The following is a 24,881-nucleotide window of genomic DNA, read 5'->3' as shown; positions in this document are numbered from 1 at the left end:
GAGGGTTGGGAGGCGGGTTGGGAAAGTAGAGGGTTTACCTCCGTCAGGGTGTTGGACAGTGTTGTGGTGTGGACTTGGTTTTGGACATCCTGTGAAAATTGGACCAGAGGCAGTGGACTACTTTGTGTTTCCAGCTAGCTTCTAATATTTTCCAAGTCGTCTTCTACCAGCTCAGAATTAGGTCAAATCAGAAAATCTGTGGTGGGATGAAAGGAATGTCAGAGCAGGACATGGAGGAGAGCGAGAGCAGGAACTTCATCTGTACGTGGTCAAGCCAAGCCAGGTATGGTAGCCAGGCTCACCCTTGGTTTTATAAAGATGGTACAGAGTAAGCAGACAGCTTCAGAATTTTGGGCAGTTGTCTTCTTGCAGCTGCTATTGAGAAATTTGAATCCATTCATTGATTCTTTGTATATGACTAGTTTGGACTTATATACAGAGGGTGCCAAAAAGTTTGTACACATTTTAAGAAAGGAAAGCAGTATTAAAATTGTAATACTCAGTATATACCAATAACAAAAGATGAATACAAGTCACGTTTGACTTCTGCAATAACAAGATGTGCTCAAAGTGGTTACTATCAGCGTCCAGACACTTCTGATTATGGTGAATTGTTGCTTGAGCAACGTCGACCAAAGTGTCCAGTTGTATACATTTTTTTTTGCCACCCCCGGTATATGGAAGCTTATAGAATCTTCTCTTTGCCCCCGACGTTCTGCTGTTTTTGAGTGATAGTGTGTGGGTCTGTTTTAATCCACTGGATATTTGGTAAGCACTTCCAATCTGGTAGTTGAGTCCTTTGCTTCTGAGAACTTCTCTTGAGGACTTCTTCCTCTCCTTTTCCCTGTTATATTTATCTTGAGCTATTATTTTATTGAATGTTGGACTTCCTATTTTGGTCTTCTGATTTTCTTATCTTTTCTCTCCAGTTTTCCTCTGTGTCATTTTTCCTCTTTGTGTGTGTGTGTGTTACTATTTTTCTAGAAGATTTCCTTATCTTGATCTTCCAGACTTACTATTTAGTTTTTCTTTTCCGCTATCATTTTTAAAAAAATTTTCTAAGAGCTCTTTTGTTCTTAGAATCTTCCTCCTTTTTAAAAATAATAAAATAAAATCTTGTTTTTGTTTCATTGGATATAAATTTTTTTCTAAGGACACTACTGATGGCTTTTTGTGTTTTTTTCTATCTGTGCATAATCTCTATTTCTTGTAAATTGCTTCTCCCTGATGTTTGTTTTGGTCTGTCTCTTTCTCCCTCAGATGTCCATTAATCCTTAATTTTCTGCTCCTGGTTAATGTGGGGTTATACAGGAGATTGGAAGCTCTGAGCAAGTGGGTAGGCCTTACGAATTTTGAGCTTAACTGTTGGGTTTTCCTAATCTGTTGGGAATCCCTGGTGTCACTCTCCCTGGTGTCCTTCTTGAGCTGGTCAGAAGGCCTAGAGAGGTCTTTTCTGGTGACCTACTTGGAGCATGAGGGTCTGGCTGGCTGAATGGTGGAAGTGGGCTGCACTTAACGTTCATACAGCATGTACTGTATGTATAGCCACTCAGTGCCTTGCTTTTACAGAAAACCAACAAATAGTACCTTTGTTCACACCTGTGTCTTGTGTACCCTGGTCCAGAGAACCTCAGTTTTATCTCCACTAGAGACTAAACCTTTAATGGCTTGAAGAGGATAGGTGGTCTTGGGATCTGCTCCTTAAACAGCTTTCAAGCAGTTCTCTGCTGTACGTGCTGCTCTCATTTTCAGTGCTTTTTGAGGAGTGTGTCAGTTCTCAGCTTCACCTTTTTGGTTTGGGATTGGGCTTTCTTGGCTCTCCGAAGGCAGTTAGTTACCACTTGTCCGTCTGCTTTTCTGCTTCCCAAAATTTTTTGTTGTCTGTCCAATTTTCTCTTTGTGAGTTTATATCTTTAAAATTATGAGGTGTGATAAAAAAACTACAGTGAATGTTGCTGCTGAGTGCTATCCAATGGAAAGGCAGGGATCTTCAACATGGGAAGTGGCACATTGAACCTTAGTTACAGTGTGTGACAAGTTTCAACTTGTTTGGTGCAGTTGGGTGTGAGCTACGGTTCAGAGAAGGTGTTTTAAAGTGTGCTGAAAATCATAGATCACGAATAATGCGTTAACATGAAATGGGCAAATGGTTTCATCCTCAATCAGTATAATGCTCAATCAGTGTGTCACACATCACTTCTGGTATAGGGCAATTTCTGTCAAATAAAAACATTACGGTGTGTCCTCATCCACCTCATTCACCATTTCTGGCACCATGCAACTTCTAGCTCTTCCCCAAAGGCAAAATTACCCTGAAAGGTAAATCGATTCAGGACATCGAGGCAGCCATGACAGTGTAACTAAAGATATTCACGAAAGAGGACTTCCAGAATTGCTTCAGAAAGTGGCAAGAACTATGAGATAAGTATGTTTGAAGCGAGGGGGAATATTTTGACGGGGATTCATGGCAAGGCATCTTTTACTGTAATAAATTTTTTTAAAAATTTGAACATTCACCGTATTTTTTTTATCACACCGCATATTTGTTTAGCAATTTTAAGAGGGTTTCAGGAGGGAGCAGAATTAGATGTGTGGATTCAGTCTATGACCTAAATCCAGAAACTGGTATGAGAAACAGCGTATAAAGTTTTATATACAGTTGGTTGGAATCAGTTACGAGTATTTAAAAATTTTTTGTGTTAATTTCTTTCCTTGCCCCTCACCTCACAAATACCTGGTCATATTGTGTGTGTTTTTTTCTTTTTTCTTTTTTTCCTTTTGACATCTTGCTATGGAGGTGGTAGCATGGAAACTTTTGTTGGCAGAGTCATTACAAATGGTGAGGTAACTATAACCACATTTTGGTTTGAAGTTTAATGCTGTATTTCGTTTTAAGTGAAAAGTCATTGACACTGCCTGTCAGGGAACCTTTTGCTTGTAATTGCTATAGATAGTCAGCAGTTAACACACCACGTTCACTGAGTCTCAAATCCCCTCCCAAATGGGCTCAGAGTAATCAGGATTGCTGTGAACAAATTAGGAAGTAAATGAAATTTATTCCATGCTGTTGTTCTCCCATTCCTATGCTTCCCTTCCCTATCCTGCCTTTCCTTTGGATGTTCATTCTCGCTGCATCTCACTTCCTGTGCTACCCTTTCTGGCTGGACAGAGGCCAAAGGTGATTTATGCACATATAGATAGGCCTTGGCATCTGTAAGGTTTATTACACAATAATCAATGGTGAAGGCCTTGGTTTTAGAGTTTTAGACCAAGGTGGAACTAGTTGGTGATGGGTTAGTATAACTAGCCAACAGCAACATTTATTGGGCACTTAATATGTGCCTCACAAGTGTTAAAAACTATTTTTTAAATTAAATTTAGTGGGGTGACATTGCTTAATAAAATTATATAGGTTTCAAATGTACAATTCTATAATACATCATCTGTATATTGCTTTGTGTACTCACCACCTGAAGTCAGATCTCCTTCCATCACCATATATTTGACTCCCTTTACCCTTTTCTACCTCCTCCTTCCCCCCCTTTTTCCTCTGGTAACTACTAAATTGTCTGTGTTTATGAGTTTTTGTTTATCTTGTTTGTTTGTTGCTTTCAATTTTATATCCCACAAGTGAGTGAAGTCATATAGTTCTCGACTTTTTCTCTCTGGCTTCTTTCGTTCAGCATGATAATATCAAGGTCCATCCGTGTTGTTGCAAGTGGCACTGTTTCATCTTTTCTCATGGCAAAATAGTATTCTATTGTGTATATACCACATCTTCTTTATCCAATCATCTGTTGAAGGACACTTGGGTTGTTTCCATGTCTTGGCCACCATAAATAAAGCTGCAATGAATATAGGGGTGTATATGTCTTTACGGAAAAATATGTTCAGATTTTTTGGGTAGATACCCAGAAGAGGGATTGCTGGGTCATATGGTAATTCTATTCTTAATTTTTTGAGGAACATCCATACTGTTTTCCATAGTGGCTGTACCAATTTATATTTCCACCAGCAGTGTATGAGGGTTCCTTTCTCCCACAACCTCTCCAACACTTGTTACTACTTGTCTTGTTAACAACCATTCTAACAGGTGTGAGGTGGTATCTCACTGGTTTTCATTTGCATTTCCCTGATAGCTAGTGAAGCTGAGCATTTTTTCATATATCTGTTGGCCGTTTGTATATCTTCTTGGGAGAAGTGTAAGTTCAGGTTCTGCCTATTTTTTAATTGGGTTGTTGGATTTTTTTTTTTGTTGAGTTGTATGAGTTTTTTATATATTTTGGATATTAGCTCCTTATCGGAGGTGTTGTTTGCAAATATCTTCTCCCATTTGGTTGGTTCGTTTTGTTGATGGTTTCTCCTTCCTTCCTTCCTTCCTTCCTTCCTTCCTTCCTTCCTTCCTTCCTTCCTTCCTTCCTTCCTTCCTTCCTTTTCGCAGCTCACAGTGGCCCATGTAGGGATCGAACTGGCAACCTCGGTGTTATTAGCACCACGCTCTAACCAACTGAGCTAACTGGCTGCCCTGTTGATGGTTTCTTTTGCTGTGCAGAAGCTTTTTAGTTTGATATAGTCCCATTCATTTATTTTTGCTTTTACTTCCCTTGCCTTTGAGGTCAAATTCATAAGACCAAGGTCCATAAGTTTAGTACCTGTTTTATTTATGTTCTTTCATTAATCCTCACAAGAACCCAGTAATATAGGTACTATTTTTGTCTGCATTTTATAGATGAAGAGACTAAAGCTCAGAGGTTAAATAACTTGTCTTGGGACTTGCCCAAGACTCTATGGCTGTTAGAAAGTGGGACCTGGACTTTTTTTTCAGAACCTGTTCATAAAAATATTTTCAATAACTAATTTTATACAGTAGTGGTTTCCAAGCCATTATCTTGAGAAGTCTACAACTTGCAGTGTTTTAGCTGTTAATATCAGTGCTTATAACTGGGGAGGCAGGGAGATAGTATAATGGTTTTTGCTGTATCTGGGCTGGGTATTTCTGAGATGTTTAAAATTTTGAGACAAAGGCATTTTTAGAAACTATAAAATAAGTCATGTGCCAAAAAAGTTTTGTTTTCTGATAAGTCAGGATCAGTATATAAAACAACACTCAGACAAAGATCTTTTGAATGTGGTTAAGTACAAACCTTTGAAATTACATGAGTCAGAGAACTTAGGAAGTTACCTTTGAAGCACCTGTGGATGGATTTGTGCTACGTTATTGATGAAATGAAATAATCTACTTTTCTAAATTCAACAGTAAAACTCTTTAAGTTATATGTTTGGCAGTGAAACTATTTAAATGTATTTGCTTTAAAATGTTTAATCATAGTGCCTCAAATTGCTTTTCTAAATGCATAATAAAGTACACAAAGTTTAATGAAGATTTCAGACAAATAAGGATATCTTTTTTCATGCTTTGACATTTTGATTATTTTCTTTGTCACGTCAAATGTGAAACTTTAAATATCTTTGTTAGTGATAATTAAGTATTCCTTGTCAATAATTTGAGTAAATCTGAAAGATGTTAACATCTTTATAAAGTTACATTAGAACAGTTTCAGTTTAAGTGCCCCCTTGTGGTAGATTATACGTATACTTCTGGTGAAAGTTTGGAAGCCACGTAAACTGCTCCGTTCATGGTATGTGGAGATTTGGTATAGGCTCTTCCTGGAAGCCCAGAAGCTTCAAAGGATGAATTATGTTCCTGGGGGACGTGCCTGAAACAGTCTTGGGCAGGGCACAATTTTTAATTGTATTGCTGGTAGTTTGTAGAAATTAAGTTTTTCCATTACTGGTTTTGTTTAATATTCACTTAAAAATATGTTTTTTTGTGTAAGTTAGTGAAACATATAATAAAAGAAAGGTTATTTATAGTTTATACTCCATCTGAGGAAACAGAATATTGGATAAACAATTTAGAGATTGATTTTAATCCAATATGTAAGAGAGCCAATCTTTCTTAAATATTGCTTTCATCTTGTCAACGTTTTGCTCTGAAATTGGGACTTTTAGTAAAATAGGAATTGCCAAATTAGATTAGCACCTTTTTCTCTCACTCTCCATTCTGAAGAAAAGTACCTTAGATACGTCATTTTAAAACTGTATTGTTTTCATTTTCCAAGTGAACTAAATCACACTTTTTAACCCACACAGCTTTCTACGTGCCTCTCCCCATCCTAACTGGAAGCTGCCTATTTATTTGCTGGCTTACTTGCCATCACACGTAACCCTTCTGCCCATGTCCAGTTCAGTATGTCCAGCAGCCTCCTGGACATGTCCACACAGCAGGCAGCTCAAACACAACATGCCTAAGTTGGGACTCACCACTTCCCCACTTCCCCCATTTCCTACCCTTCATCCGCTGTTCCCATCTTACGGGTGGTAAATGGGACCATCCTACCCGCTGCTAAAGCTGGAAATCTGACAGTAGTCTTTTGTCCTATATTGTTTGTTATGCCTTTTAATTACCTCTTAAATACTGAATCATTTCTTCTCCATTCTCGCTGTCCCTGCCATAATACAAGCTGACATCATTACGATTAGACTAGATTAGTGGCCTCCAGAGTGATCTGTATATAACTCCCTGTTACCCAATTCTATTTTGTGTTCCATAGCTGGAAGATTTTTGAAATAGCAGTTCTGATCATGTCTCCTTTCCCCCCAAGTTGAGAAACTTCTCAATTATTCCCATTTGCTCTTAACAGATAGTTCACAGGCCCCTGACTTTGTACGTTTAATTATCTTGCTTCCCACCACCCAAAAACAAAATAAAAAGCAAACTAAAACACCAAAAAATCCTTTTGGCTTTTTAACATACCCTTCAAGTCTTGGCCTATTTATTGCCATTTTCTCGGGCTTTCTTTCTGTGAACCTGTCTCCCTCTTGCTCCCTGAAAGACTTCTACTTTTTTTTTCACACCAGTCCTACTTGTAATTATTTGTCTTAAGGAAGAGATCACATACTTCATAAGATGAGGAAAATAATAGCAATTCTGTATATTGCACCCACGAGGGGCTGGTAGTGTTCTGAGTACTTTACATATTTTAACTCAACCCTTCCCAACCGCATTTTATAGAAGCACTGTCACCCATTTTTCAGATGGAGAAGTTGTGGCACGGAGAGGTTAAGTCATTTATCCCATATCACACAACTAGTAAGTGATGGAATGCGGCTTCCGTCCAGACACTCTGGATCCAGAATGTGTGCTCCTGACCTCCTTGGGCTGCCTGACCTAGTAGCTGTTGTCTTTCCTTGCTGAATCCCTAGCTGCGTTAGTTTCCTGTGGCTGCTACAACAAAATACCACAAAGTGGGTGGCAGAAATTTATTCTCGCACAGTTCTGGAGGCTAGAAGCCTAAAATCAAGGTGTCAGCGCGGCTGTGCTCCCTCCAGAGGCTCTAGGAACAAATACTTTCTTGCATTGTCCAGCTTCTGGTGCCCCAAGTGTGCCTCGGCTTGTTGGCAGCATAACCTCTACCTACCTCTCTACCTACCTCCCTACCTACCTCTACCTACCTCTCTCTCCCCAAGGCAGTCTAATCCTTTTCCATCAAGTACCTTACAGTCTTCCAGCCTTTCCCCATTACTCAATTCCAAAGCCACTTCCACATTTTTAGGTGTTTTGTTAGAACAACATTCTATTTCCTGGCACCAACATCTGTATTAGTTTCCTAGGGCGGCCATAACAAATTACCATAAACTGAGTCATTTAAAACAACAAGACTTTATTCTCTCACGAGTCTGGTAGCCAGAAGTCCGAAATCAGGGTCAAAGGATTGGTTCTTTCGGGAGGCTCTCAGGGGACCGTTCCATGCCTCCTCCCTCCTAGCTTCTGGTGGTTGCTGGCGCTCCTCGGTGTTTCTTGGCTCGTACACAGATGCATCCCTGCAATCTGCCTCCGTCTTTACATCGGTGTGTCTCTCTGTGTCCTCTCTTGTAAGGACAGTAGGCATTGAGTTTACGGCTTACATTAAATCCAGAATGATTTCATCTCACGATCCTTAGCTCATTACCTCTGCAAAGACCCTCTTTCCAAATAAGGTCACAGGCTAAGGTTTCAGGTGGACATGACTTTGGGGGACCTACTGTTCAACCCAGTACACTGGTGTTCCTCATTCTTAGTTTCTGTGGGTTTGTTTAGTAACAAAACTCAAAACTTACTGTTAGTCATCAACCTCTTGCTTATATCATGTGAAAGTAAAAGCCAGACTTTAAAATGTAGACATACGTATGTTTGCTCAAAAGTTTATTTTTGGACAAATGTTTTCATGCCAACCTGTCCTTTCCTGCCATCCAATGGGCTCCTTGCGCTGATCAGTATCTGTAGGGAAGCCATGCCAGTTTGGGTGTGCACATGGGACGTTGTAAGCACAGAGCTTCTGTGGAAACCACATTCTAACCCCAAAACCAAATATACGTACAAATCCATGTATATTTATATGAGAAAGCTGCTGTCATCACTTTTACAATTAGAACAAATAATTTTCATTAAGTAAACTGTAAATGTGCCCACGTGCATAAGGATTCAGACAACTTTTCTTTGAAAGCATTAGCAGTTATTGCTCACTTTTTTCTACTTTATGCTTTTAAAAAATTCATCCTTTTACATGTAGCTTCAAGAAGAAAAACAAATGTCAGTGTTAAGTATTACCTTTGAAGAGGAGAATAAAAAATAGTTTTTGCTTGTCACATTTTTAGAGGGACATGGACAAACTGTACATTTGGGGGAAGAATATGAGGGTAACGAAGAATTGGAAAACATGTTGCATGAGGAATGATTCAAGTATTTGAGCATCTTTGACCTGCAAAGGAAACAGTACAATTACAGAAGTTGTGAAGGATTGGAAGGACTGTGTGTGCAGGTGTTAGGTTTATTTCATGTAACTCCAGCAGCCGGACCACGACTAGTGGGTGGGTGTGTTAGGTTTGCACCATCTCATTAAAAAGAAAAACTTCCCAAAAGAGCAGTTCCAGTCTAGAGCAGACTGCCATGTGAAGCAGTGAGTTCTCTGTTAAGATGTAAATTAAGATTAAAATTAAAAGTAACTGTTCTTGGGGTGGCCAGTTAGCTCAGTTGGTTAGTACATGGTGCCAGTAACACCAAGGTCACTGTCCCATCCCCGCATGGGCCACTGTGAGCTGCGCCCTCCTTAAAAAAAATAAATAACTATTCTCTGTTAAGATGGAAATTCTGTAGATGCCAGCATGGACTAAGTCATTCAGCTGTTAGGGACCCTTTCGATAGTCTGTGAGTTGTTTGGAAAAAAAGGGACAAAATGTCCATTAAATTACATTTGTTCCCGTAGCATCTCATTTTCATGTTGATAATCATATGCTTGTAAACTATGTTTTCTACCCAAAAAACATTTTTACGTAGAATGTTTCTCTTGTTCCATTGAAATTTGTAGATATTTCTGAATAAAGAAGAAAAAGCAAACAGTTAAAGAATTCAACATCTTTATAAAAGGGGAAATCCTAAAGATTGATTCTTTAGAACATAAAGAATCAGGCTGTGCTATGACTCTTATAGCTCAGTCAGGGCTCACTAAGTACTTGCTGATTTGATATTGTCACTTAATTAGATTTTTGATTTGGTGTTGCCTTTTGAAAGCTTTTTATTAATTTTTGGATTAGAAGACTCTGACTTCTTTAACACTGTCAATTGGAATAAGACTATTGTCATCACTCAGAAAAGTCAGTAGAAATATCCATTATAGAGTGAAATCTAGAGCTGATTTAAACAACAATTCTCAGAAATTGTAAAAAGCTTTTAACAGAAATTTCCTAACCTCGTATGCCAGCAGATGCTGATCTGAAAGAGAAAAGCTAATGAAGGAACCCTTTATTAATCTTCCTTTCTTTAAAATTTTTGACAATTTTGTTACCGTTTTATTTATCCATGTTTAATATATCCCTTCTTTCTTCGGGATTGCTTAAGGACTCATTCCTGGAATTCTGCTAAATTTTTATTTATTTACTACCTTAATATAATAGGGTATTTTTATTGATCACCAATGATGTGCCCAGGCACTAGGATAGATGTCTTCTTACAATCGCTGTCATCGTTCCGGTTGCCCTGAAGACAGGTACATAAAGTGGCCCAGAGGCTCAGAGAGGTTGTGGCGTGTCCACGCTCTAATATCTCATGAGTGACCGAGCCCATTTAAAGCCACATCTTTCTTGAAGTCCAGTTCCTTCAACTCCATGAGTTTGCCTTTGAGTAGGTGGGAAAGTTAGACTCTTTCTCATCAAGTACCTCACACACACTCCTGAATTCCTTGTGAATGAGAGAAGAAATACCATCACATGTGTTTCTCTAAGTCTGGCCCTAGCCATTAATTTGTCTTGTGTTTTTTATAATAGTTAGTGACTGTCCATCCCTGTTGAAGTCTGTACCTCTGTTCCAGGGTGAATGGGACCCACTGGAGAGACTTAAGTGGAAAAGGAAGCTTCTCTCCAGTCTGAGCTTTGATTGTCCATCAGAAAATACGAAAGATGAGACATTCTCTCTCCATTGAGATAACGCCTTCAAGGACCAGAGCTTAGAGCCTTTATACCATTTTTATGGAAGTGTTTCTCACCTTTATTGTAATGTGGATGGGCCACGTACTGAATATAGTTGAACATTTCTGGTTAAAATTCTGCTCATAGGGGTGGCCAGTTAGCTCAGTTGGGGAGCGTGGTGCTAATAACACCAAGGTTGCCGTTTCATCTCTGCATGGGCCACTGTGAGCTACGCCCTCCTTTAAAAAAAAAAAAATCGTTATAAATTCTGCTCATCACATTGTTCCAGTGGTGATCTGGAAGTTGATTGAAGTGTAACCAAGACTGTCTGCCACCAAGTACTAATGCTCAGAAGCTTGAGGTCCTGTTTTCTGTGTTACGTTTTTAGATATCCTTTGCTGCTGTACTAGTTTCTTTCCCCACTACTACTCATAATTATTTTATCCCAAGCTGCTGTGGGATAGGAAATCAAAATAATTAGAGGTTGTTCAAATGAAATAAGAGTAAGTTGCGTTTGAATGAGACTTGAGGGGATCTCTTGTCTCATATATTGAGCAAATACATTGAGCTTTAGTGCACAAACTTTGTGTTACATATTTTAACTTGCATCGAACAGGTAAAATTGCCAGATAAGTTGCCATTGTGTCTAACATAGCAAGTGTTCCTGTACTTTTTTTAAACAGAGAAGAAGATACAGAAAATGAAAATGAAAAGAAAATTTGGTACTACAGCACAAAGGTCCAGCTTGCAGAATTAATTGACTGTCTCGACAAAGATTACTGGGAAGCAGAACTGTGCAAAGTTCTGGAAGAAATGCGGGAGGAAATCCACAGGCACATGGACATCACCGAGGACCTGACCAACAAGGCGCGGGGCAGTAACAAGTCCTTCCTGGCGGCAGCTAACGGTGAGGGGATGTTCTTGTTTTACTTCTTGTTCTATTTGACATAAACTCTTGGTATGAAATCACTACAAAATATGAACATTATGATCACGTGTGTATATTTTACTTGAATTCTCTGTATTTTGTTTTGCTGAGAGAAGCTGTTCATCCTAATACGAATTAGAGATGCTATTCGTTTTAGTGTATTGGATCTTGGCCTGGTCATTACTAATAGTCCCCAAGTGGTTTGTTTTTAATCCAAGTATCTTTTTAAGCCTGTTTGGGAATCCTGTTTTTAATTATGAGAAATGGTATTGTTTTAAAGTTTACTCTTTGCTTCGTTATTTTGAATAAAACTTTTATTTTTAGAATAGTGTGAGTTACAGAAAAGTTGCTAAGACAGTACAGAGAGTTCCATATACCCTGCCCCAGGTTTCCCGTTATTAGCATCTTACTTTACTGCAGTACATTTGTCATAGCTGATGAACCAATATTGGTATGTTGTAATAAATTAAGTCTATACTTTATTCAGATTTCCTTAGTTTTTATCGAATGGCACTTTTTCTGTCTCGTGACCCCGTCCAGGACATCACATTGTAGTCATCATGTCTCTTTAGGTTCCTCTAGATTGGCACAGTTTCTCACGCTTTCCTTATTTTGGATGACCTTGACAGGTTTGAGGAGTACTGGTCAGGTATTTAGTAGAATGCCCTAAATATGGGTTTGTCTCAGGTTCTTCTCAGTCAGCCTGGGGTTACGCAGTTTGGGGAGGAAGACCACAGAGGGGACGTGCCATTCTCATCATCATATCAAGAGTGTGTGCTGTGAGCATGACTTACACTGACCATGTTAACTTGGCTCCTCTGGTTGAGGTAGTGTTTGTCAGGTTTCTCCATTATAAAATTATCCCTCCCACCCATTCTTTGTTTTTGGGAAGAAAGTCACTGCACAGACCACACTTAGGGGTTGGGGTGTTATGCCCACCTCCTTGAGGGAACAGTTATCTACATAAATTATTTGGGATTTTTCTACACAGGAGGTAAATAAATAAGTTCTCCATTTATTTATTCAGTCATTTATTTATATTAGTATAGACTCAGTGAAAAATAAATCTGTGATCTTCATAATCAGTTTCACCTTCTTTTTTCCAGAGACAACCATTATTGCCATTTAAAAAAATCCTGCCAGATATGCTCTGTGCATGTTTAATAAGTATCATCTGTATTTTCTTCTTTTATTTCACCCCCCTTTCTTCTGCCTCCCACCCCCCACTTCAGTTCAAGCCATTGTTTCTCAGTCTAGTTGTGTAGGACACAGCTCCCTGGCCCACGCTAGTATTATGAGCATTGTGCTCCCCCGGCTGAGGCAGTCGGTCGCTGGTGGGCCTCTCACAGCAGCTCGTGGCAGCTCTCGCCGGCTGCTGGCCGCTGATGATGGCTCCCGGCCACTCATGGCCACCCGCCACTCACGGCCACACATGGTAGCCCGCGGCAGGACACAGCAGCCCACGGCTGCTCACGCTGGCCACCAGCCACTCACGCTGGCCACCAGCCACTCCTGGCAGCACATGGCAGCCCACGGCAGCACTCAGCAGCCCACAGCAGCACATGGTAGCCCACTGGCAGCTCATGCCAACCTCCGGCTGCTCACGGCAGCCCAGCTCCAGGGAGAGCCATTGTTCACAATCTTAGCTGTAGAGAGCGCAGGTCACTGACCCATGTGGGAATCGAATCAGCGACCTGGGCGTTAGGAGCAAGGCGCTCCAAACTGAGCCACCAGGCTGTCCCTGCATTTTCTAATAGTGCCTTTAAATCTTAACTTAGATGAAATGATTAGGTATGACTTTGAAAGTTTAACTGCCTGTTTCTGCTCTTTTACTGCATATATTGTCTGCTAAGCAGATATGCCTTAATTTTCCCCATTCTCCTTTTACTGAAAGATGTCTCCATTTTCTGTTTTCTTAAAGTAGAATGTTTATATTTAAAATAAATATATTTAGCTCATCTATATACAAGCTGATTCTCACACACTGCACCAATTCTTTTGAATTCATTCATATTTATGGAGAGGGAGTTTTATTAATTTCAGAAAGGTTACTTCCCCTCTTAATTTCCTTTCATGAATTATGGTGTCGAAATTGACAAACCCCTTTTTGCTGTCTTACGTTCTCAGCTTTTAGTACCATAATAAAGATCTATGTCCAGTCCCCTAAACAAAGCAACGTGAAGTGTATTTTCATCAAGTATGTTGAATTAGAAATATTTTCTAGAGTGTTTTGTCTGTTTCCAAATTGTATACATAGTATCATCTTAATAAAGAACAAACCCAAAATAGAATGGATAATCAGTGTTTACTGGTCTGATTTAGGGTAATGTAAAAAAATGAAAAAAATGTCCAAAAAAGAGGAATTCATTAATTCCATTATGGATTATCATGTGATAGAACACTGTACATTGGAGAATTATATAAGATACTGTGCAAAAACAGTAGCTGGGTCATTGAGGTACTTACCATGTTTCCCTGAAAATAAGACCTAGCTGGACAATCAGCTCTAATGCATCTTTTGGAACAAAATTAATGTAAGACCCAGTCTTATTTTACTATACTATAAGACCGGGTATAATATAATATAATGTAATACTGGGTCTTATATTAATTTTTGCTCCAAAAGGCGCATTAGAGCTGATTGTCCAGCTAGGTCATATTTTCGGGGAAACACGGTAAATTCTCTTCTTCTTAATAACCAGTTGGATAAATAGACCAGATTTAGAAAACAACCAGTTAGCATAGTAGGATTATAGTTGGTTTCCTTTTTATATTTTTCAGATTTCCTACAGTGAGCGTGTTATATTTCAGTGTAATTCAGCATGTAATGTACTTCTAAATATTAGTTAAACCTTTGTAGTAATCGAAAACAGCAGACAGAGCTTTGAGTGTTAGGCCACAATACAGTCTTAGAAAGTTAGGTGGCCAAAGCTTGTGTGCTGTGAGATCGCCTTGTTTCCTGCAGTTACCCTCTTAATACAGCGTGGAGGTCATTTAAATAAGGTAAACTGCCCCTTGGATTTAATGGTGAGATCTATACAAAAAGTGACTGACCAACTTCCTTCCTTCTTCCTTCTTTCTTTTTTCCTTCCTTCCTTCCTTCCTTCCTTCCTTCCTTCCTTCCTTCCTTCCTTCCCTCCCTCCCTCCCTCCCTCCCTCCCTCCTCCTTTTTTTTCTTTTTTTTTTTGCTCAGTGCAACCAACCTGGTACTAGAGGAGGAGGGATTCACAAGAATTGAAAATTGATGGGAAACAGAAGGGGAAACTAACATTTTTGAGTACCTACTGTGGGCCAGGTGTTCACCTAGATGTTTTACAAGCCTTTAATTCTGTCAACAATTTTGTAAGGAGTGTATTGGTAATGAATTAGACGTTCATATAGAAGAATTCCCCCATTAAAACACTAGGCTGCTACTGTTAACCTTTATTTGCTCTCTCTGGGAACCAAAGTCTTGGCTATGATAGTCAGTTTAGGAGCATCCAGTCCAGGTAAATACCCAAAATAATATCTAGTGGTGTTCTTTAACTTGGGATTTTATGAGATGAAAACAGTAGAAATTACTGGGGTTCTGAAATAGCCAAGAATAAGTTTCAGTGTCATAATTTCAGAATCACAGTCTGTCTTAATGACTTGATATTTTTAACCTCTCAAACAGCATAAATTCTTTGAAATTTAGAACCCTCTGGTTTTTATATACCTACATGTCCGCTTTAGAAGAGTTTAATTCTATTTTTGGTGGATGAATTTTTTCCCCCTAATATTTTATGAAAATTTTCAAATATACAGAAAGGTCAAAAGAATTGTACAGTAAACACCCATATACTCATCATTTAGATTCTACAATTTACATATATTTGTAACTGTAAATGGTTTACTAAATTTGTTTTATCATATACCTTTATGGTAATTGTGTTTAATAATGCTTTATTTTGCTTGTTTGAGGGAAGTTTATCTTTAGAATAACTTTTTTTTCTAAGTAGAGATTTTTTTTTTAAATCTGGTAGGTTAGTTCTTTCAGTTTAGTTTTGAAATATTCCTGCAAAGCATAAGACAAACATGTGCATAGACTATACATGTTATAGATTAGATATAATCTAAACTGATTATTTTTTCTTTCATCCTTTAATGTTTTTCTCTCCTTTTGACTTTTTGGTCTGGTTTTCTCATGGTTATGGGTACCATAGTTTTTTAAACCTAAAACAAGCACATCTAAACTTATAAATATATGTATGCTTGATAGAGTAGTAACAAATAGGATATTTGAAATTACAACCTTTTTAGAAAATCAGAGACCTGTGGTCATAAATCTGGCAGTGGAAGATCAGGGTGGAGCTATGTTTGAAAGTGAGAAATCATCTGGCTCTAAGAAAAGTAGGTAATTTTTTTCTAAATAAAAAGTTCTTTTAAAAAGAGTGATTTGAGATACTTCCGTTGGTAAGTCTGGTGTACTTAGCAAGAGTAAATGCAGCTAGGGTAGATCAGAACTGAAAGCAGGAATGTGAGGAAATAATGTCAGAAAGGATCCTGGGATGACTTGGATGATGAGAACAGAAAATATGCCAGTTGGAATTACCTTCCACTTGAAATTGTTGTCCTGTAGGTGTCTTAGATGTTCGTTGGCTCTAAATTCTTATAGGAATAAGTAGAGAAGGTGAGAGCGAGTGTGAGGAATTAACTCCAGTCAGCTCAGACGTAATCACTTTACCAGAAAGGTATTTTCCAGTGATGACTTTACAAGGTTTTTCTAATCCTGGGAAACATTCTAGACACCTGCAATTTAAGAAATAGTGACGAAAATGAAGTTAAAGAACACTTAAACAAAGGAAATTAAAAAATCCAAAAAGTACCATGAGTACCTGGTTTTAAAAATGTTTCTTGTTCACAAACATTGTCTCTAGTTGGTAAATACAGAAGGGTATACAGTTTATCAATTTTGAAACTACTATGTATACTAATATTGATCAAATAGGTATATTGTAGATAATGAGAACCAGGTTTCTTTTGTCAGAGAAGTAGTTACAAAGAAGCAACAGGGTAGTGAACCACAGACACATAGATATAGAAATAACGTAGATGTATCTATACACGTGGGTCAGTGTACATACATACTTTCCTCGCTCTGTAGGATGAGAGAATGCAGAAGCAGTGATACCCCAGTAGTTACAAGTACACCTAGCACCCAGATCATGGCTTCTAAGTATCATACGCCAATAAAAAAGAACCAAGACTCCTTAGAGTGGATTCTAGGGCTGGGACAGGGAAAACACAAGGGGAGTCTGGGGAGCCTGGAGCACCTTGTAGTACTGGAAAGTAAGGAAGTGCTGAATGAATGAATGGATGAGATCTGTTTAAAGGACACAGGACTCACCTGAAAAATCTCCCAATGGCCAAAGCTTGGACAATTTGAGCAACAAAATAAAAAGTGGTCGTATTGGATCATAACCCAAAGAATAATCTTGTGGTCTATCATTGTATCACTACCCATGTTGAAAGAGGATTAGAGCCCTTAGAGATTTAGTGATTTGCAGAACAGTTCTGGAACTTCAAAGAAAAATGTTTCCAAATGAGCCTCTGTTGTTTCGTTTTACAGTGGACTGAAGGTTAAGTAGCTTGCCCAGGGTCACACAAGTAATTCAAACCTGATCTGCATAGTTTGTGGGGCTCTGGGTTTTGGTCAGTGTACCATGCTGCCCACACGGTGGGCCTCTGTCATGTGGCAGAGCATGTGACAGTCATCTATAATCAAGTCTCAATTTCATAAAGTAGACTAGGTTTTTCTTCCTTTAAAAAAAAAAAGAGCCTATAATTTGCATGTATTTTCTAGAAATGAAGATATCCAAATTGGTTGAGTTCTCTAAACATCAGAATTATACTGATAATCTTGATCCTTATTTCATGGTTCTAATGCTTTTAACATATTTAACTTTAATAACTTGAATTGAAACTCTTAAAAGTGGCATTTGTAGTACTTTTATATTTGGTATGTATGGAAACAAAATTTTTTATTTGTTTTTATTATAGAAGAAATTTTGGAATCCATAAGAGCCAAAAAGGGAGAGATTGATATTGTTAAAAGCCCAGAAGAAATAGAAAAGGACAACAGTGAGACTGAGAATAACTCCAAAGATGCTGAGAAAAGCAGGGAGGAGTTTGAAGACCAGTCCCTTGAAAAAGAAAATGAGGATAAAACACCAGACGATGATCCTGAGCAAGGAAAATCTGAGGGTAAAAAAATTACTTGGTTAAAAAGAAATTTCATCAGTGTTATTTATGAAATCTCCAACTTTACTTGCAAATGGAAATGAATCTTTTTTATTATAAGCAACTACTTAAATAATTTTACATTTCTAAAGAGATAAAGATGCCTTTTCCCCTTGTAACATAGTCACTGTAATGAGTTTTATATATTGATGGATTTACTATAATGTTATACCCAGATCTCTATTTATACGTCCTAATAAGGTACCATTTCCCTGTAAGGTTTGTTGGTGAAAAAAACACTTTTTATACCAGAATATCCACTTTTGTATATGATAAAATATGTTTATTTTATATTAATTACTTAAACATTCTTAATATGTTAAATATTCTGAAATACTCTTTGGGTTACCTACTGCAGAAATATTTCAGAATCTAATTGCTTCAAGATGGCCATCAAATAAAAGCGGGATTTTTTTGGTGATCTTTCATTTTTAGTAGTTGATTGAATGTGGCCATATGTCCTAAAGCAATTCTGAAGGATATCTTTAAAGTTTTATTGTGCATTTTACTGTAGAGCCAACAGAAGTTGGGGATAAAGGTAACTCTGTATCAGCAAATCTTGACGACAACACAACAAATGCTTCTTCAGAAGAGACTAGTCCCTCTGAAGGGAGGAGTCCTGTGGGGTGTCTCTCAGAAACCCATGATAGCAGCAACATGGCAGAGAAGAAGGTGGCATCTGAGCTCCCCCAGGACGTGCCAGGTACAGAGGGCAGTGTATCAATGCCTCTGTAATGGGGGGAATCCTTCCCTTTTGTAGTAAAAGCTGAATGTCACCTAAAACTTAAAGTATATGTTCATTCATGCTGCTTGCTTACATAAGTGCCATCCCTGATTGCTAAATTGTCACCTAACATTTGGAGTTTGACACATGTTCTTGCAGTTAGTGCTTGAAACTCATCATAATCATGCTTTTGAAAGTTCATTTAGCTGTTTTTGTGTATTAGACTTAATTGTATATTTTATCACCAGACCATAGTGGCAGATGTTTTTGGTTTTGAGTACTTACATACTAATGGCTCAGTGTTGAATGATTTGACCATTCCAGTTCTGTATGTGCTAACAGATTAATTTTATGTTTGCATGTGCTCATGTAGTTTTTTAAATAACATTTCAAACCGTAATATAATAGAGAACCATCATCACAGAACATTTTTGTACGCTATATTTGATATAAAAATGTAAGTTAATCAGTAATGCATATTTTAAGCTTTTAAAAGTTAAAATTATGCTCAAAATAAGTTATATCACACCTATAATATGATTATGCCTTTCTTTGTGCCATTTTTAAAATGAAAAAGAACTTTTATTATAGGAGCTACATGTATTTTTCAAAAAACAAATTAGAAAATTTAGATGAGCAAAATAAGAAAAAAAAACAATGGTAATTCCATTAAAGGTAAAGAATTATGGTTAATACTTGGATGAAAATCATGAAAGACTTTTTCTATGTGTTATAAGAACATCATGTAATCCGCCCCCCGCCCCCCACCCAATCTTTATTTTAGCTCTTCTGGTAGGAATGTAGGGATAACTTATTTTGGTTTGAGCTTGCAGTTCCCTGGTGACTAAGGATGTTGAGCACCTTTTCGTGTGTGTATGTATGCATGCATATGTGTATATGTGCATATAGGTCATGTGGATATCTTCTTTTCTGAAGTGCCTGTGGGTTCCTTTGTTCATTTTCTATTAAGTTGTCTCTTTTTTTGTTTGTGGTTGTTTCATGGGAGAGGGTAAATCCAGTCCCTCTATCTTGACTGGAAGCAGTTTCTACGTGTGTTTTTTTTAAGTGTTAACCGAATCTCATATCCTGAAGTAAGTATAATACAACTTGGTCATGATTTGTATTTTCGTTCTTAAATATTGTTGTATACAGTTTATTAATATTTTGTTTAGGATTTTTGCAACTACTTCCATGAGTGATATTGGCTTAGAGTTTTCCTTCTAGGATAATGCCCATGTCAGACCTTTGTGTCAAGTTCTCATTTCTCCTCTTGTCTGCAGTAGTTTCTGTGGCTTGGTGTTATTTATTCCTTAAATGTTTGCTGAAGCCATCTGGTCCTGGAGTTTCCATTGTAGAGAAGTTATTAATTATATTCCATTTCTTTGGTAGTGAGCTATTCATATTTTCTGTTTTCTTGTATCAGTTTTAATACGTTGCATTTTTCTAGGAATCACCCATTTCATTTCAATTTTAAATTTTATTGGCATAATAACATCCTGTGTTTGTAATGTCTATAGGGTCTGTAGTCATGTTTTGTTTTTTTTCAACTCAGAAATTGGTTATCTGTCCTCTCTTAATCTTCTGACAGTACTGTTAGCAATTTTTATCAGACTTTTTAAAAAGTAACTTTCGTGTTGATCCTCTCTCTGTTGTATGTTTTTTCTAGTGTATTTGTCATCTTCATTATTTCCTTCCTGTTTTCTTTACATTTTTTGTAGATTTCACCAACCCCCCCCCCCCCCAAATTTTTAAAAATCAGTTTGTTGAGGTATAAGACATACAAAACGCTGTACATATTTAATATATACAACTTGATGGTTTTGGACATAAATATACACCATAATGTATGGCATAAATATATCCGTCACCTCCAAAAGTCTTAAACACTCTGTTATTTTTTCTCCTAGCTTTTTAAGATGGATGCTTTGATGATTTTTAGTTTTTCTTTTTTCTATGTCTGCTATCAAGGCTGTATGTTTCCCTCTATGTACTGCTGTAGTTGCATCTCACAGACTTTTATATGTTATATTGTCTTTATCATTCAGTTTTAAATATTTTCTAATTTCCATTATGATGTGTGTTTTTTTAACCCATCACTTAATATAGAAGTACATTGTTTTATACTCAAACATTTGGAGATTTTCCAATTGTCTTTTTGTTATATATTTCTAGTTTAACCCACTGTAGTCAGAGTATATTCTGGTGCATGATTTATGTCCTTTAAGATTTGTTTAGGCTTTTTAAATGGTCCAACGTATTGTTAATGTTGATAAATAGCCCATGTACACTAGAAGAGGATATCTATTTTTAGTTATTGGTTGTAGTATAGGACAATTAGGTCAAAGTTTCTTTTTTTTTTTTTAATGGACGCACTGTTGTTGTTTTTTTTAAAGATTTTTTTTTTTTAATTTGGGGAAGGGGAACAGGACTTTATTGGGGAACAGTGTGTATTTCGAGGCCTTTTTTTTTTTTCCCCCAACTCAAGTTGTTGTCCTTTCAATCTTAGTTGTGGAGGGCGCAGCTCAGCTCCAGGTCCAGTTGCCGTTGCTAGTTGCAGGGGGCACAGCCCACCATCCCTTGCGGGAGTTGAACCGGCAACCTTGTGGTTGAGAGAACGCGCTCCAACCAACTGAGCCATCCGGGAGCTCAGCGGCAGCTCAGCGCAAGGTGCCATGTTCAATTTTAGTTGCAGGGGGCGCTGCCCACCATCCCTTGCGGGAATCGAGAAATTGAACTGGCAACCTTGTGGTTGAGAGCCCACTGGCCCATGTGGAGATCGAACCGGCAGCCTTCGGAGTTAGGAGCACGGAGCTCTAACCGCCTGAGCCACCGGGCCGGCCCCCTGTTTTTTTTGTTTTTTATTGGGGCCCATCTCCAGGTTATTTATTTTACCTCACTTTTTTCCTTCTTAAAAATTTCCCTTTTACTGTCAGGTGGAAAAATTACTTTTTTCTCTAAAGTAGTTTTTTGCTTAGAATTTTGTGGGGTTTTTTGTTTTTGTTTTTTAGGCTTTGGTGTTTATGTTCAGACATTGAAGATCAAGATCTATATGTAATTTTGGTTTGAGGGATAATTACAAAAATTTCCCTGTTTTTAGTCATTTACAGTGTCATGACCAATGAAAATAGTATTGTAAATATCAAAACTATACTATTTGCTGTAGGACTAGAACTTACCGACTGTGAGGATTAAAATGTACATGTTGGTAGGTGATACCTTTGTGGTGTTTTGAAGGAAATGCTTGAGATTTTCTTAATCCTATAATCTAATGAAGTAAGGAGGTGAAGAGTTCTAGAAGCATTATTTTAAAAACCCAGAATCGGTGTTCTCAGCCAAATTGGAGGAAAACACTATTTTCCACTTGGGACAAGTTAACAGAAAAGCTATGCATCATGAGTTTCTGGTAGTCCTCAGCTCATTAACACCTTAAAAGTTTAAAAGGATAGAATTGAACTCAGTTTGCTTTCAGTGGATTAATGGTTTGTTTAGATTAGAATACTTGGGTAGGGGACTTATTGACTGTTCTTTTATGAAATACCATTAGCTCCCTGATAGCAGAGAGCACTTTCTATAAAGTGTTTTAAGAGATATATTTATAGACAAAAGCTCTTAAGTTCCTATCCCAAAATTATTTTTCTTGATTAAAATCATACTTGGGTATATATTATGTGGGTAGTTTTTGTGGGCTGGCCTAGAACCTAATCACTTTCTCTTATATTTCTATGAGAAAACGCATTATGAACTCTGAGCTCATAAATGAGGGGATATCTTTACATACTATTTCATTATTTGAGAAAATGATTTTTAGGCAATTATAAATTAGGTATACTGCACTCTACAAAACTAGATCCATAGCTGTAAAAGGAATGATTAGTGAGGAATCTGATGTTATTTGTGTGAGCCACTTCTTTTCTTCCAGTTATATGCATTTTTCCCATAAGAGTTAGTTGATTGTAGTACTGGTTTGTAGCTTTGTAGTTGTCACATTTTAAATTTGCCATTTCTATCTCTCATAAATTTTTTTAATGAAAAATTTCAAACATAAAGTTAAGAGAATAGTATAATAGATCCCTTCCTCATATAGCTAACACTTAGATTAAAACATTATCAAGATTTAGTCATACTTGCTTCACCCATGCTTTTTTTTTTTTTTTTTTTTTTTAAACTCCTTTTTTGTTTTCTTATTTTGGCTCAAATTAAAAACATTTTCTGGGCCTGCTCTGTGGCTCAGGTGATTGGAATGCCCTGCTCCTAACGCTGAGGTCATCGGTTCGAGTCCCACATGGGCCAGTAAGCTGCGCCCTCTACAGCTAAGATTGTGAACAACAGCTCTCCCTGAAGCTGGGCTGTCGTGATCTGCCATGGGCTGCCAGGAGTGGCGAAGAACTGCTGAGAGCTGCCAAGCTGCTGTGAGCGACCCACCCACCGACTGCCTCAGCCGGTGGGAGTGCAAGGCTCATAATACCAGCATGGGCCAGGGAGCTGTGTCTTAAACACAGCTAGACTGAGAAACAACGGCTTGAACCTGAGTTGGGAGGGGTGGCAGAAGGGGGGGGTTTCCCCTTTGGTCCCACGGGTGCAATATTAGATAAATCATAATCTTTAGTTAATTGCATTGGTCATTGTGTAATCCCTCTTAATTTATTCATACAGGTTTAAAATTATCGTTAATAAGGGTGGCCAGTTAGCTCAGTTGGTTAGAGCATGGGGCTAATAACACCAAGGTTGCTGGTTGATCCCCGCATGAGCCACTGTGAGCTGCACCCTCCCTAAATAAATAAATAAATAAATAAATAAATAAATTTATCATTAATAAATAAACCCCAGGAACCTATCACCCAAAACTAAAAGCTACATCCTGCTTTGAAACTAACCTGCATCTAACCATCTCCCAGTCCCATCCCCTGTTCACCTCTCCCCTACCTGAAGTGATTGTCACCCTGGATCCTTTATTCACCAGTAACTTTTTTCCTTCTTCTAAGGGAAACCCAGTAGAATTAACACTGTTGATACCTGAGGGCCAAGTGATGTGTAACCCACATAATCTTGTTTCATTGAGTTCATCTACATTATTTGCTAAAAACTGTACATTTCCATTTTTGTTATTTTAAACTTCATAGCAAGTGTATTGTGTTAAGTATATTTTATTAAGTGTATTGTGTTAAGTGTAACTTTGGAACTTAATTTTTTCACTTTATGTTATGTTACTAATGTTGTATGATGCTGACGTTCTTTCATATTAACTGCATTATAGTACTCCTCTGTGTAACTATATCACAGTTTGTTTATCCCTTTTCTGTTGAGGTGTTTTTGTGTTCTTTCCTACTGCCGTATTTTAAAGCAAATTGCAAACATCATGTTGTATCAGCCCTAGCTAATCCAGTGATCTCTAAAGAATATGGACATTTTCTTACATAATTACACTGCCATGATCATCTCAATAAAATTGACAATTCCTTAATATCCAGTCAATTTAAATTTCCTCACTAAAAAATGTTTTTTTGTTATTTACATTTGCTGTATCTGAAATAACTCCGAATGAGGTCTCCATATGACATAACATTTGTTTTTATATCTCCTGAGTCTCTTAATCTAAAGCACTCCCCCTTTCCCCGACTTTTTTCTTTCCCATGCTGTTGACTTGTTGAAGAATCCTAGTGTGTCCTTTTATGGAATGTCCCACATCCAGGATTTATCTGTTTCCTTCCTTTTGGTGGTGTTTAATTTGTTTCTGAAGGCATGATTAAATTCATTTTCAAGTATTTTTGGCAAAAATACTTCATAATTATGTGCTGAATACTTCATATATCGCATCAAAAGGCTCATAATGTCTGTTCTGCCTTTACAAATGCTAAGATTAATCAGTGAGTTTAGGTGGTAACATTGTAAAGTTCCTTTCAGTCATTAATGATCTTTTCAGAATCAGTAATCTATTTAGAGGTTAGATGGTGATTTCTAATTCTGTAATTTTTTTATATTTTTTTTACCTGGAATTCTTCTGTAAAGAATTTTCCCTTATTAACCAAGGCTATTTGAATACCTTGAAATATAGTTAGAGCAAGAATAAATGCTTAATTATTTCTCTTAAATTCTAATTTTCAGAGTCAGGAGTTGGTGTCCAGTTACCTTCAGTGGTGATTCATGAGTTATATGGACTTTGGGGGGAAGGATGTGGCTTTCTCATTTTAGGTATCCATTTTGAACTCTGGGGTCTTCATGTTCAATTTGGTTCAGTCAGTTATAGTTACCCATTTTGCTTATGTTTACAGTGGAAGCCCATTCGTGTTAGTTTTTGAGTCCTTTTACTATAGCTTCTTTGCTTTTGGGCAGAATAAGATGTCTGAAGTTTATCTTACACATTTCCTATCCCAGACCTGGAATCAGTCATTCTTCCAAGAAGCCCTGGTTTCTTTAGTGTGGAATGATATTTAGAGGCCATAATCTGCGCCTAGGAGTACTTACTGC

General features: G+C 37.6%; 1 protein-coding gene across 16 annotated transcripts in view; it reads left to right on the top strand.

Moving 5' to 3' along the window:
• BPTF (bromodomain PHD finger transcription factor) overlaps nt 1–24,881 on the top strand; it is a 124,998-nt gene that overhangs the window by 29,149 nt on the left and 70,968 nt on the right. For 13 of the 16 annotated variants that reach the window (XM_074319900.2, XM_074319898.2, XM_074319894.2 and 10 more), the window contains exons 3-5: nt 11,187–11,410; nt 17,453–17,656; nt 18,207–18,395. In XM_074319900.2, coding sequence (XP_074176001.2) covers nt 11,187–11,410; nt 17,453–17,656; nt 18,207–18,395 — 617 coding nt within the window. The remainder of the gene's footprint in view (nt 1–11,186; nt 11,411–17,452; nt 17,657–18,206; nt 18,396–24,881) is intronic. The other 3 variants (XM_074319899.2, XM_074319901.2, XM_074319904.2) reach the window with 1 other exon arrangement.

Source organism: Rhinolophus sinicus, chromosome 12 (assembly GCF_057876585.1).
Source record: "Rhinolophus sinicus isolate RSI-liver-muscle chromosome 12, RSI-T2T, whole genome shotgun sequence".
Lineage (NCBI taxonomy): Eukaryota > Metazoa > Chordata > Mammalia > Chiroptera > Rhinolophidae > Rhinolophus > Rhinolophus sinicus.
The sequence above is the reverse complement of the archived record's forward strand: the minus strand, read 5'-3'. Positions and strand labels throughout refer to the sequence as shown.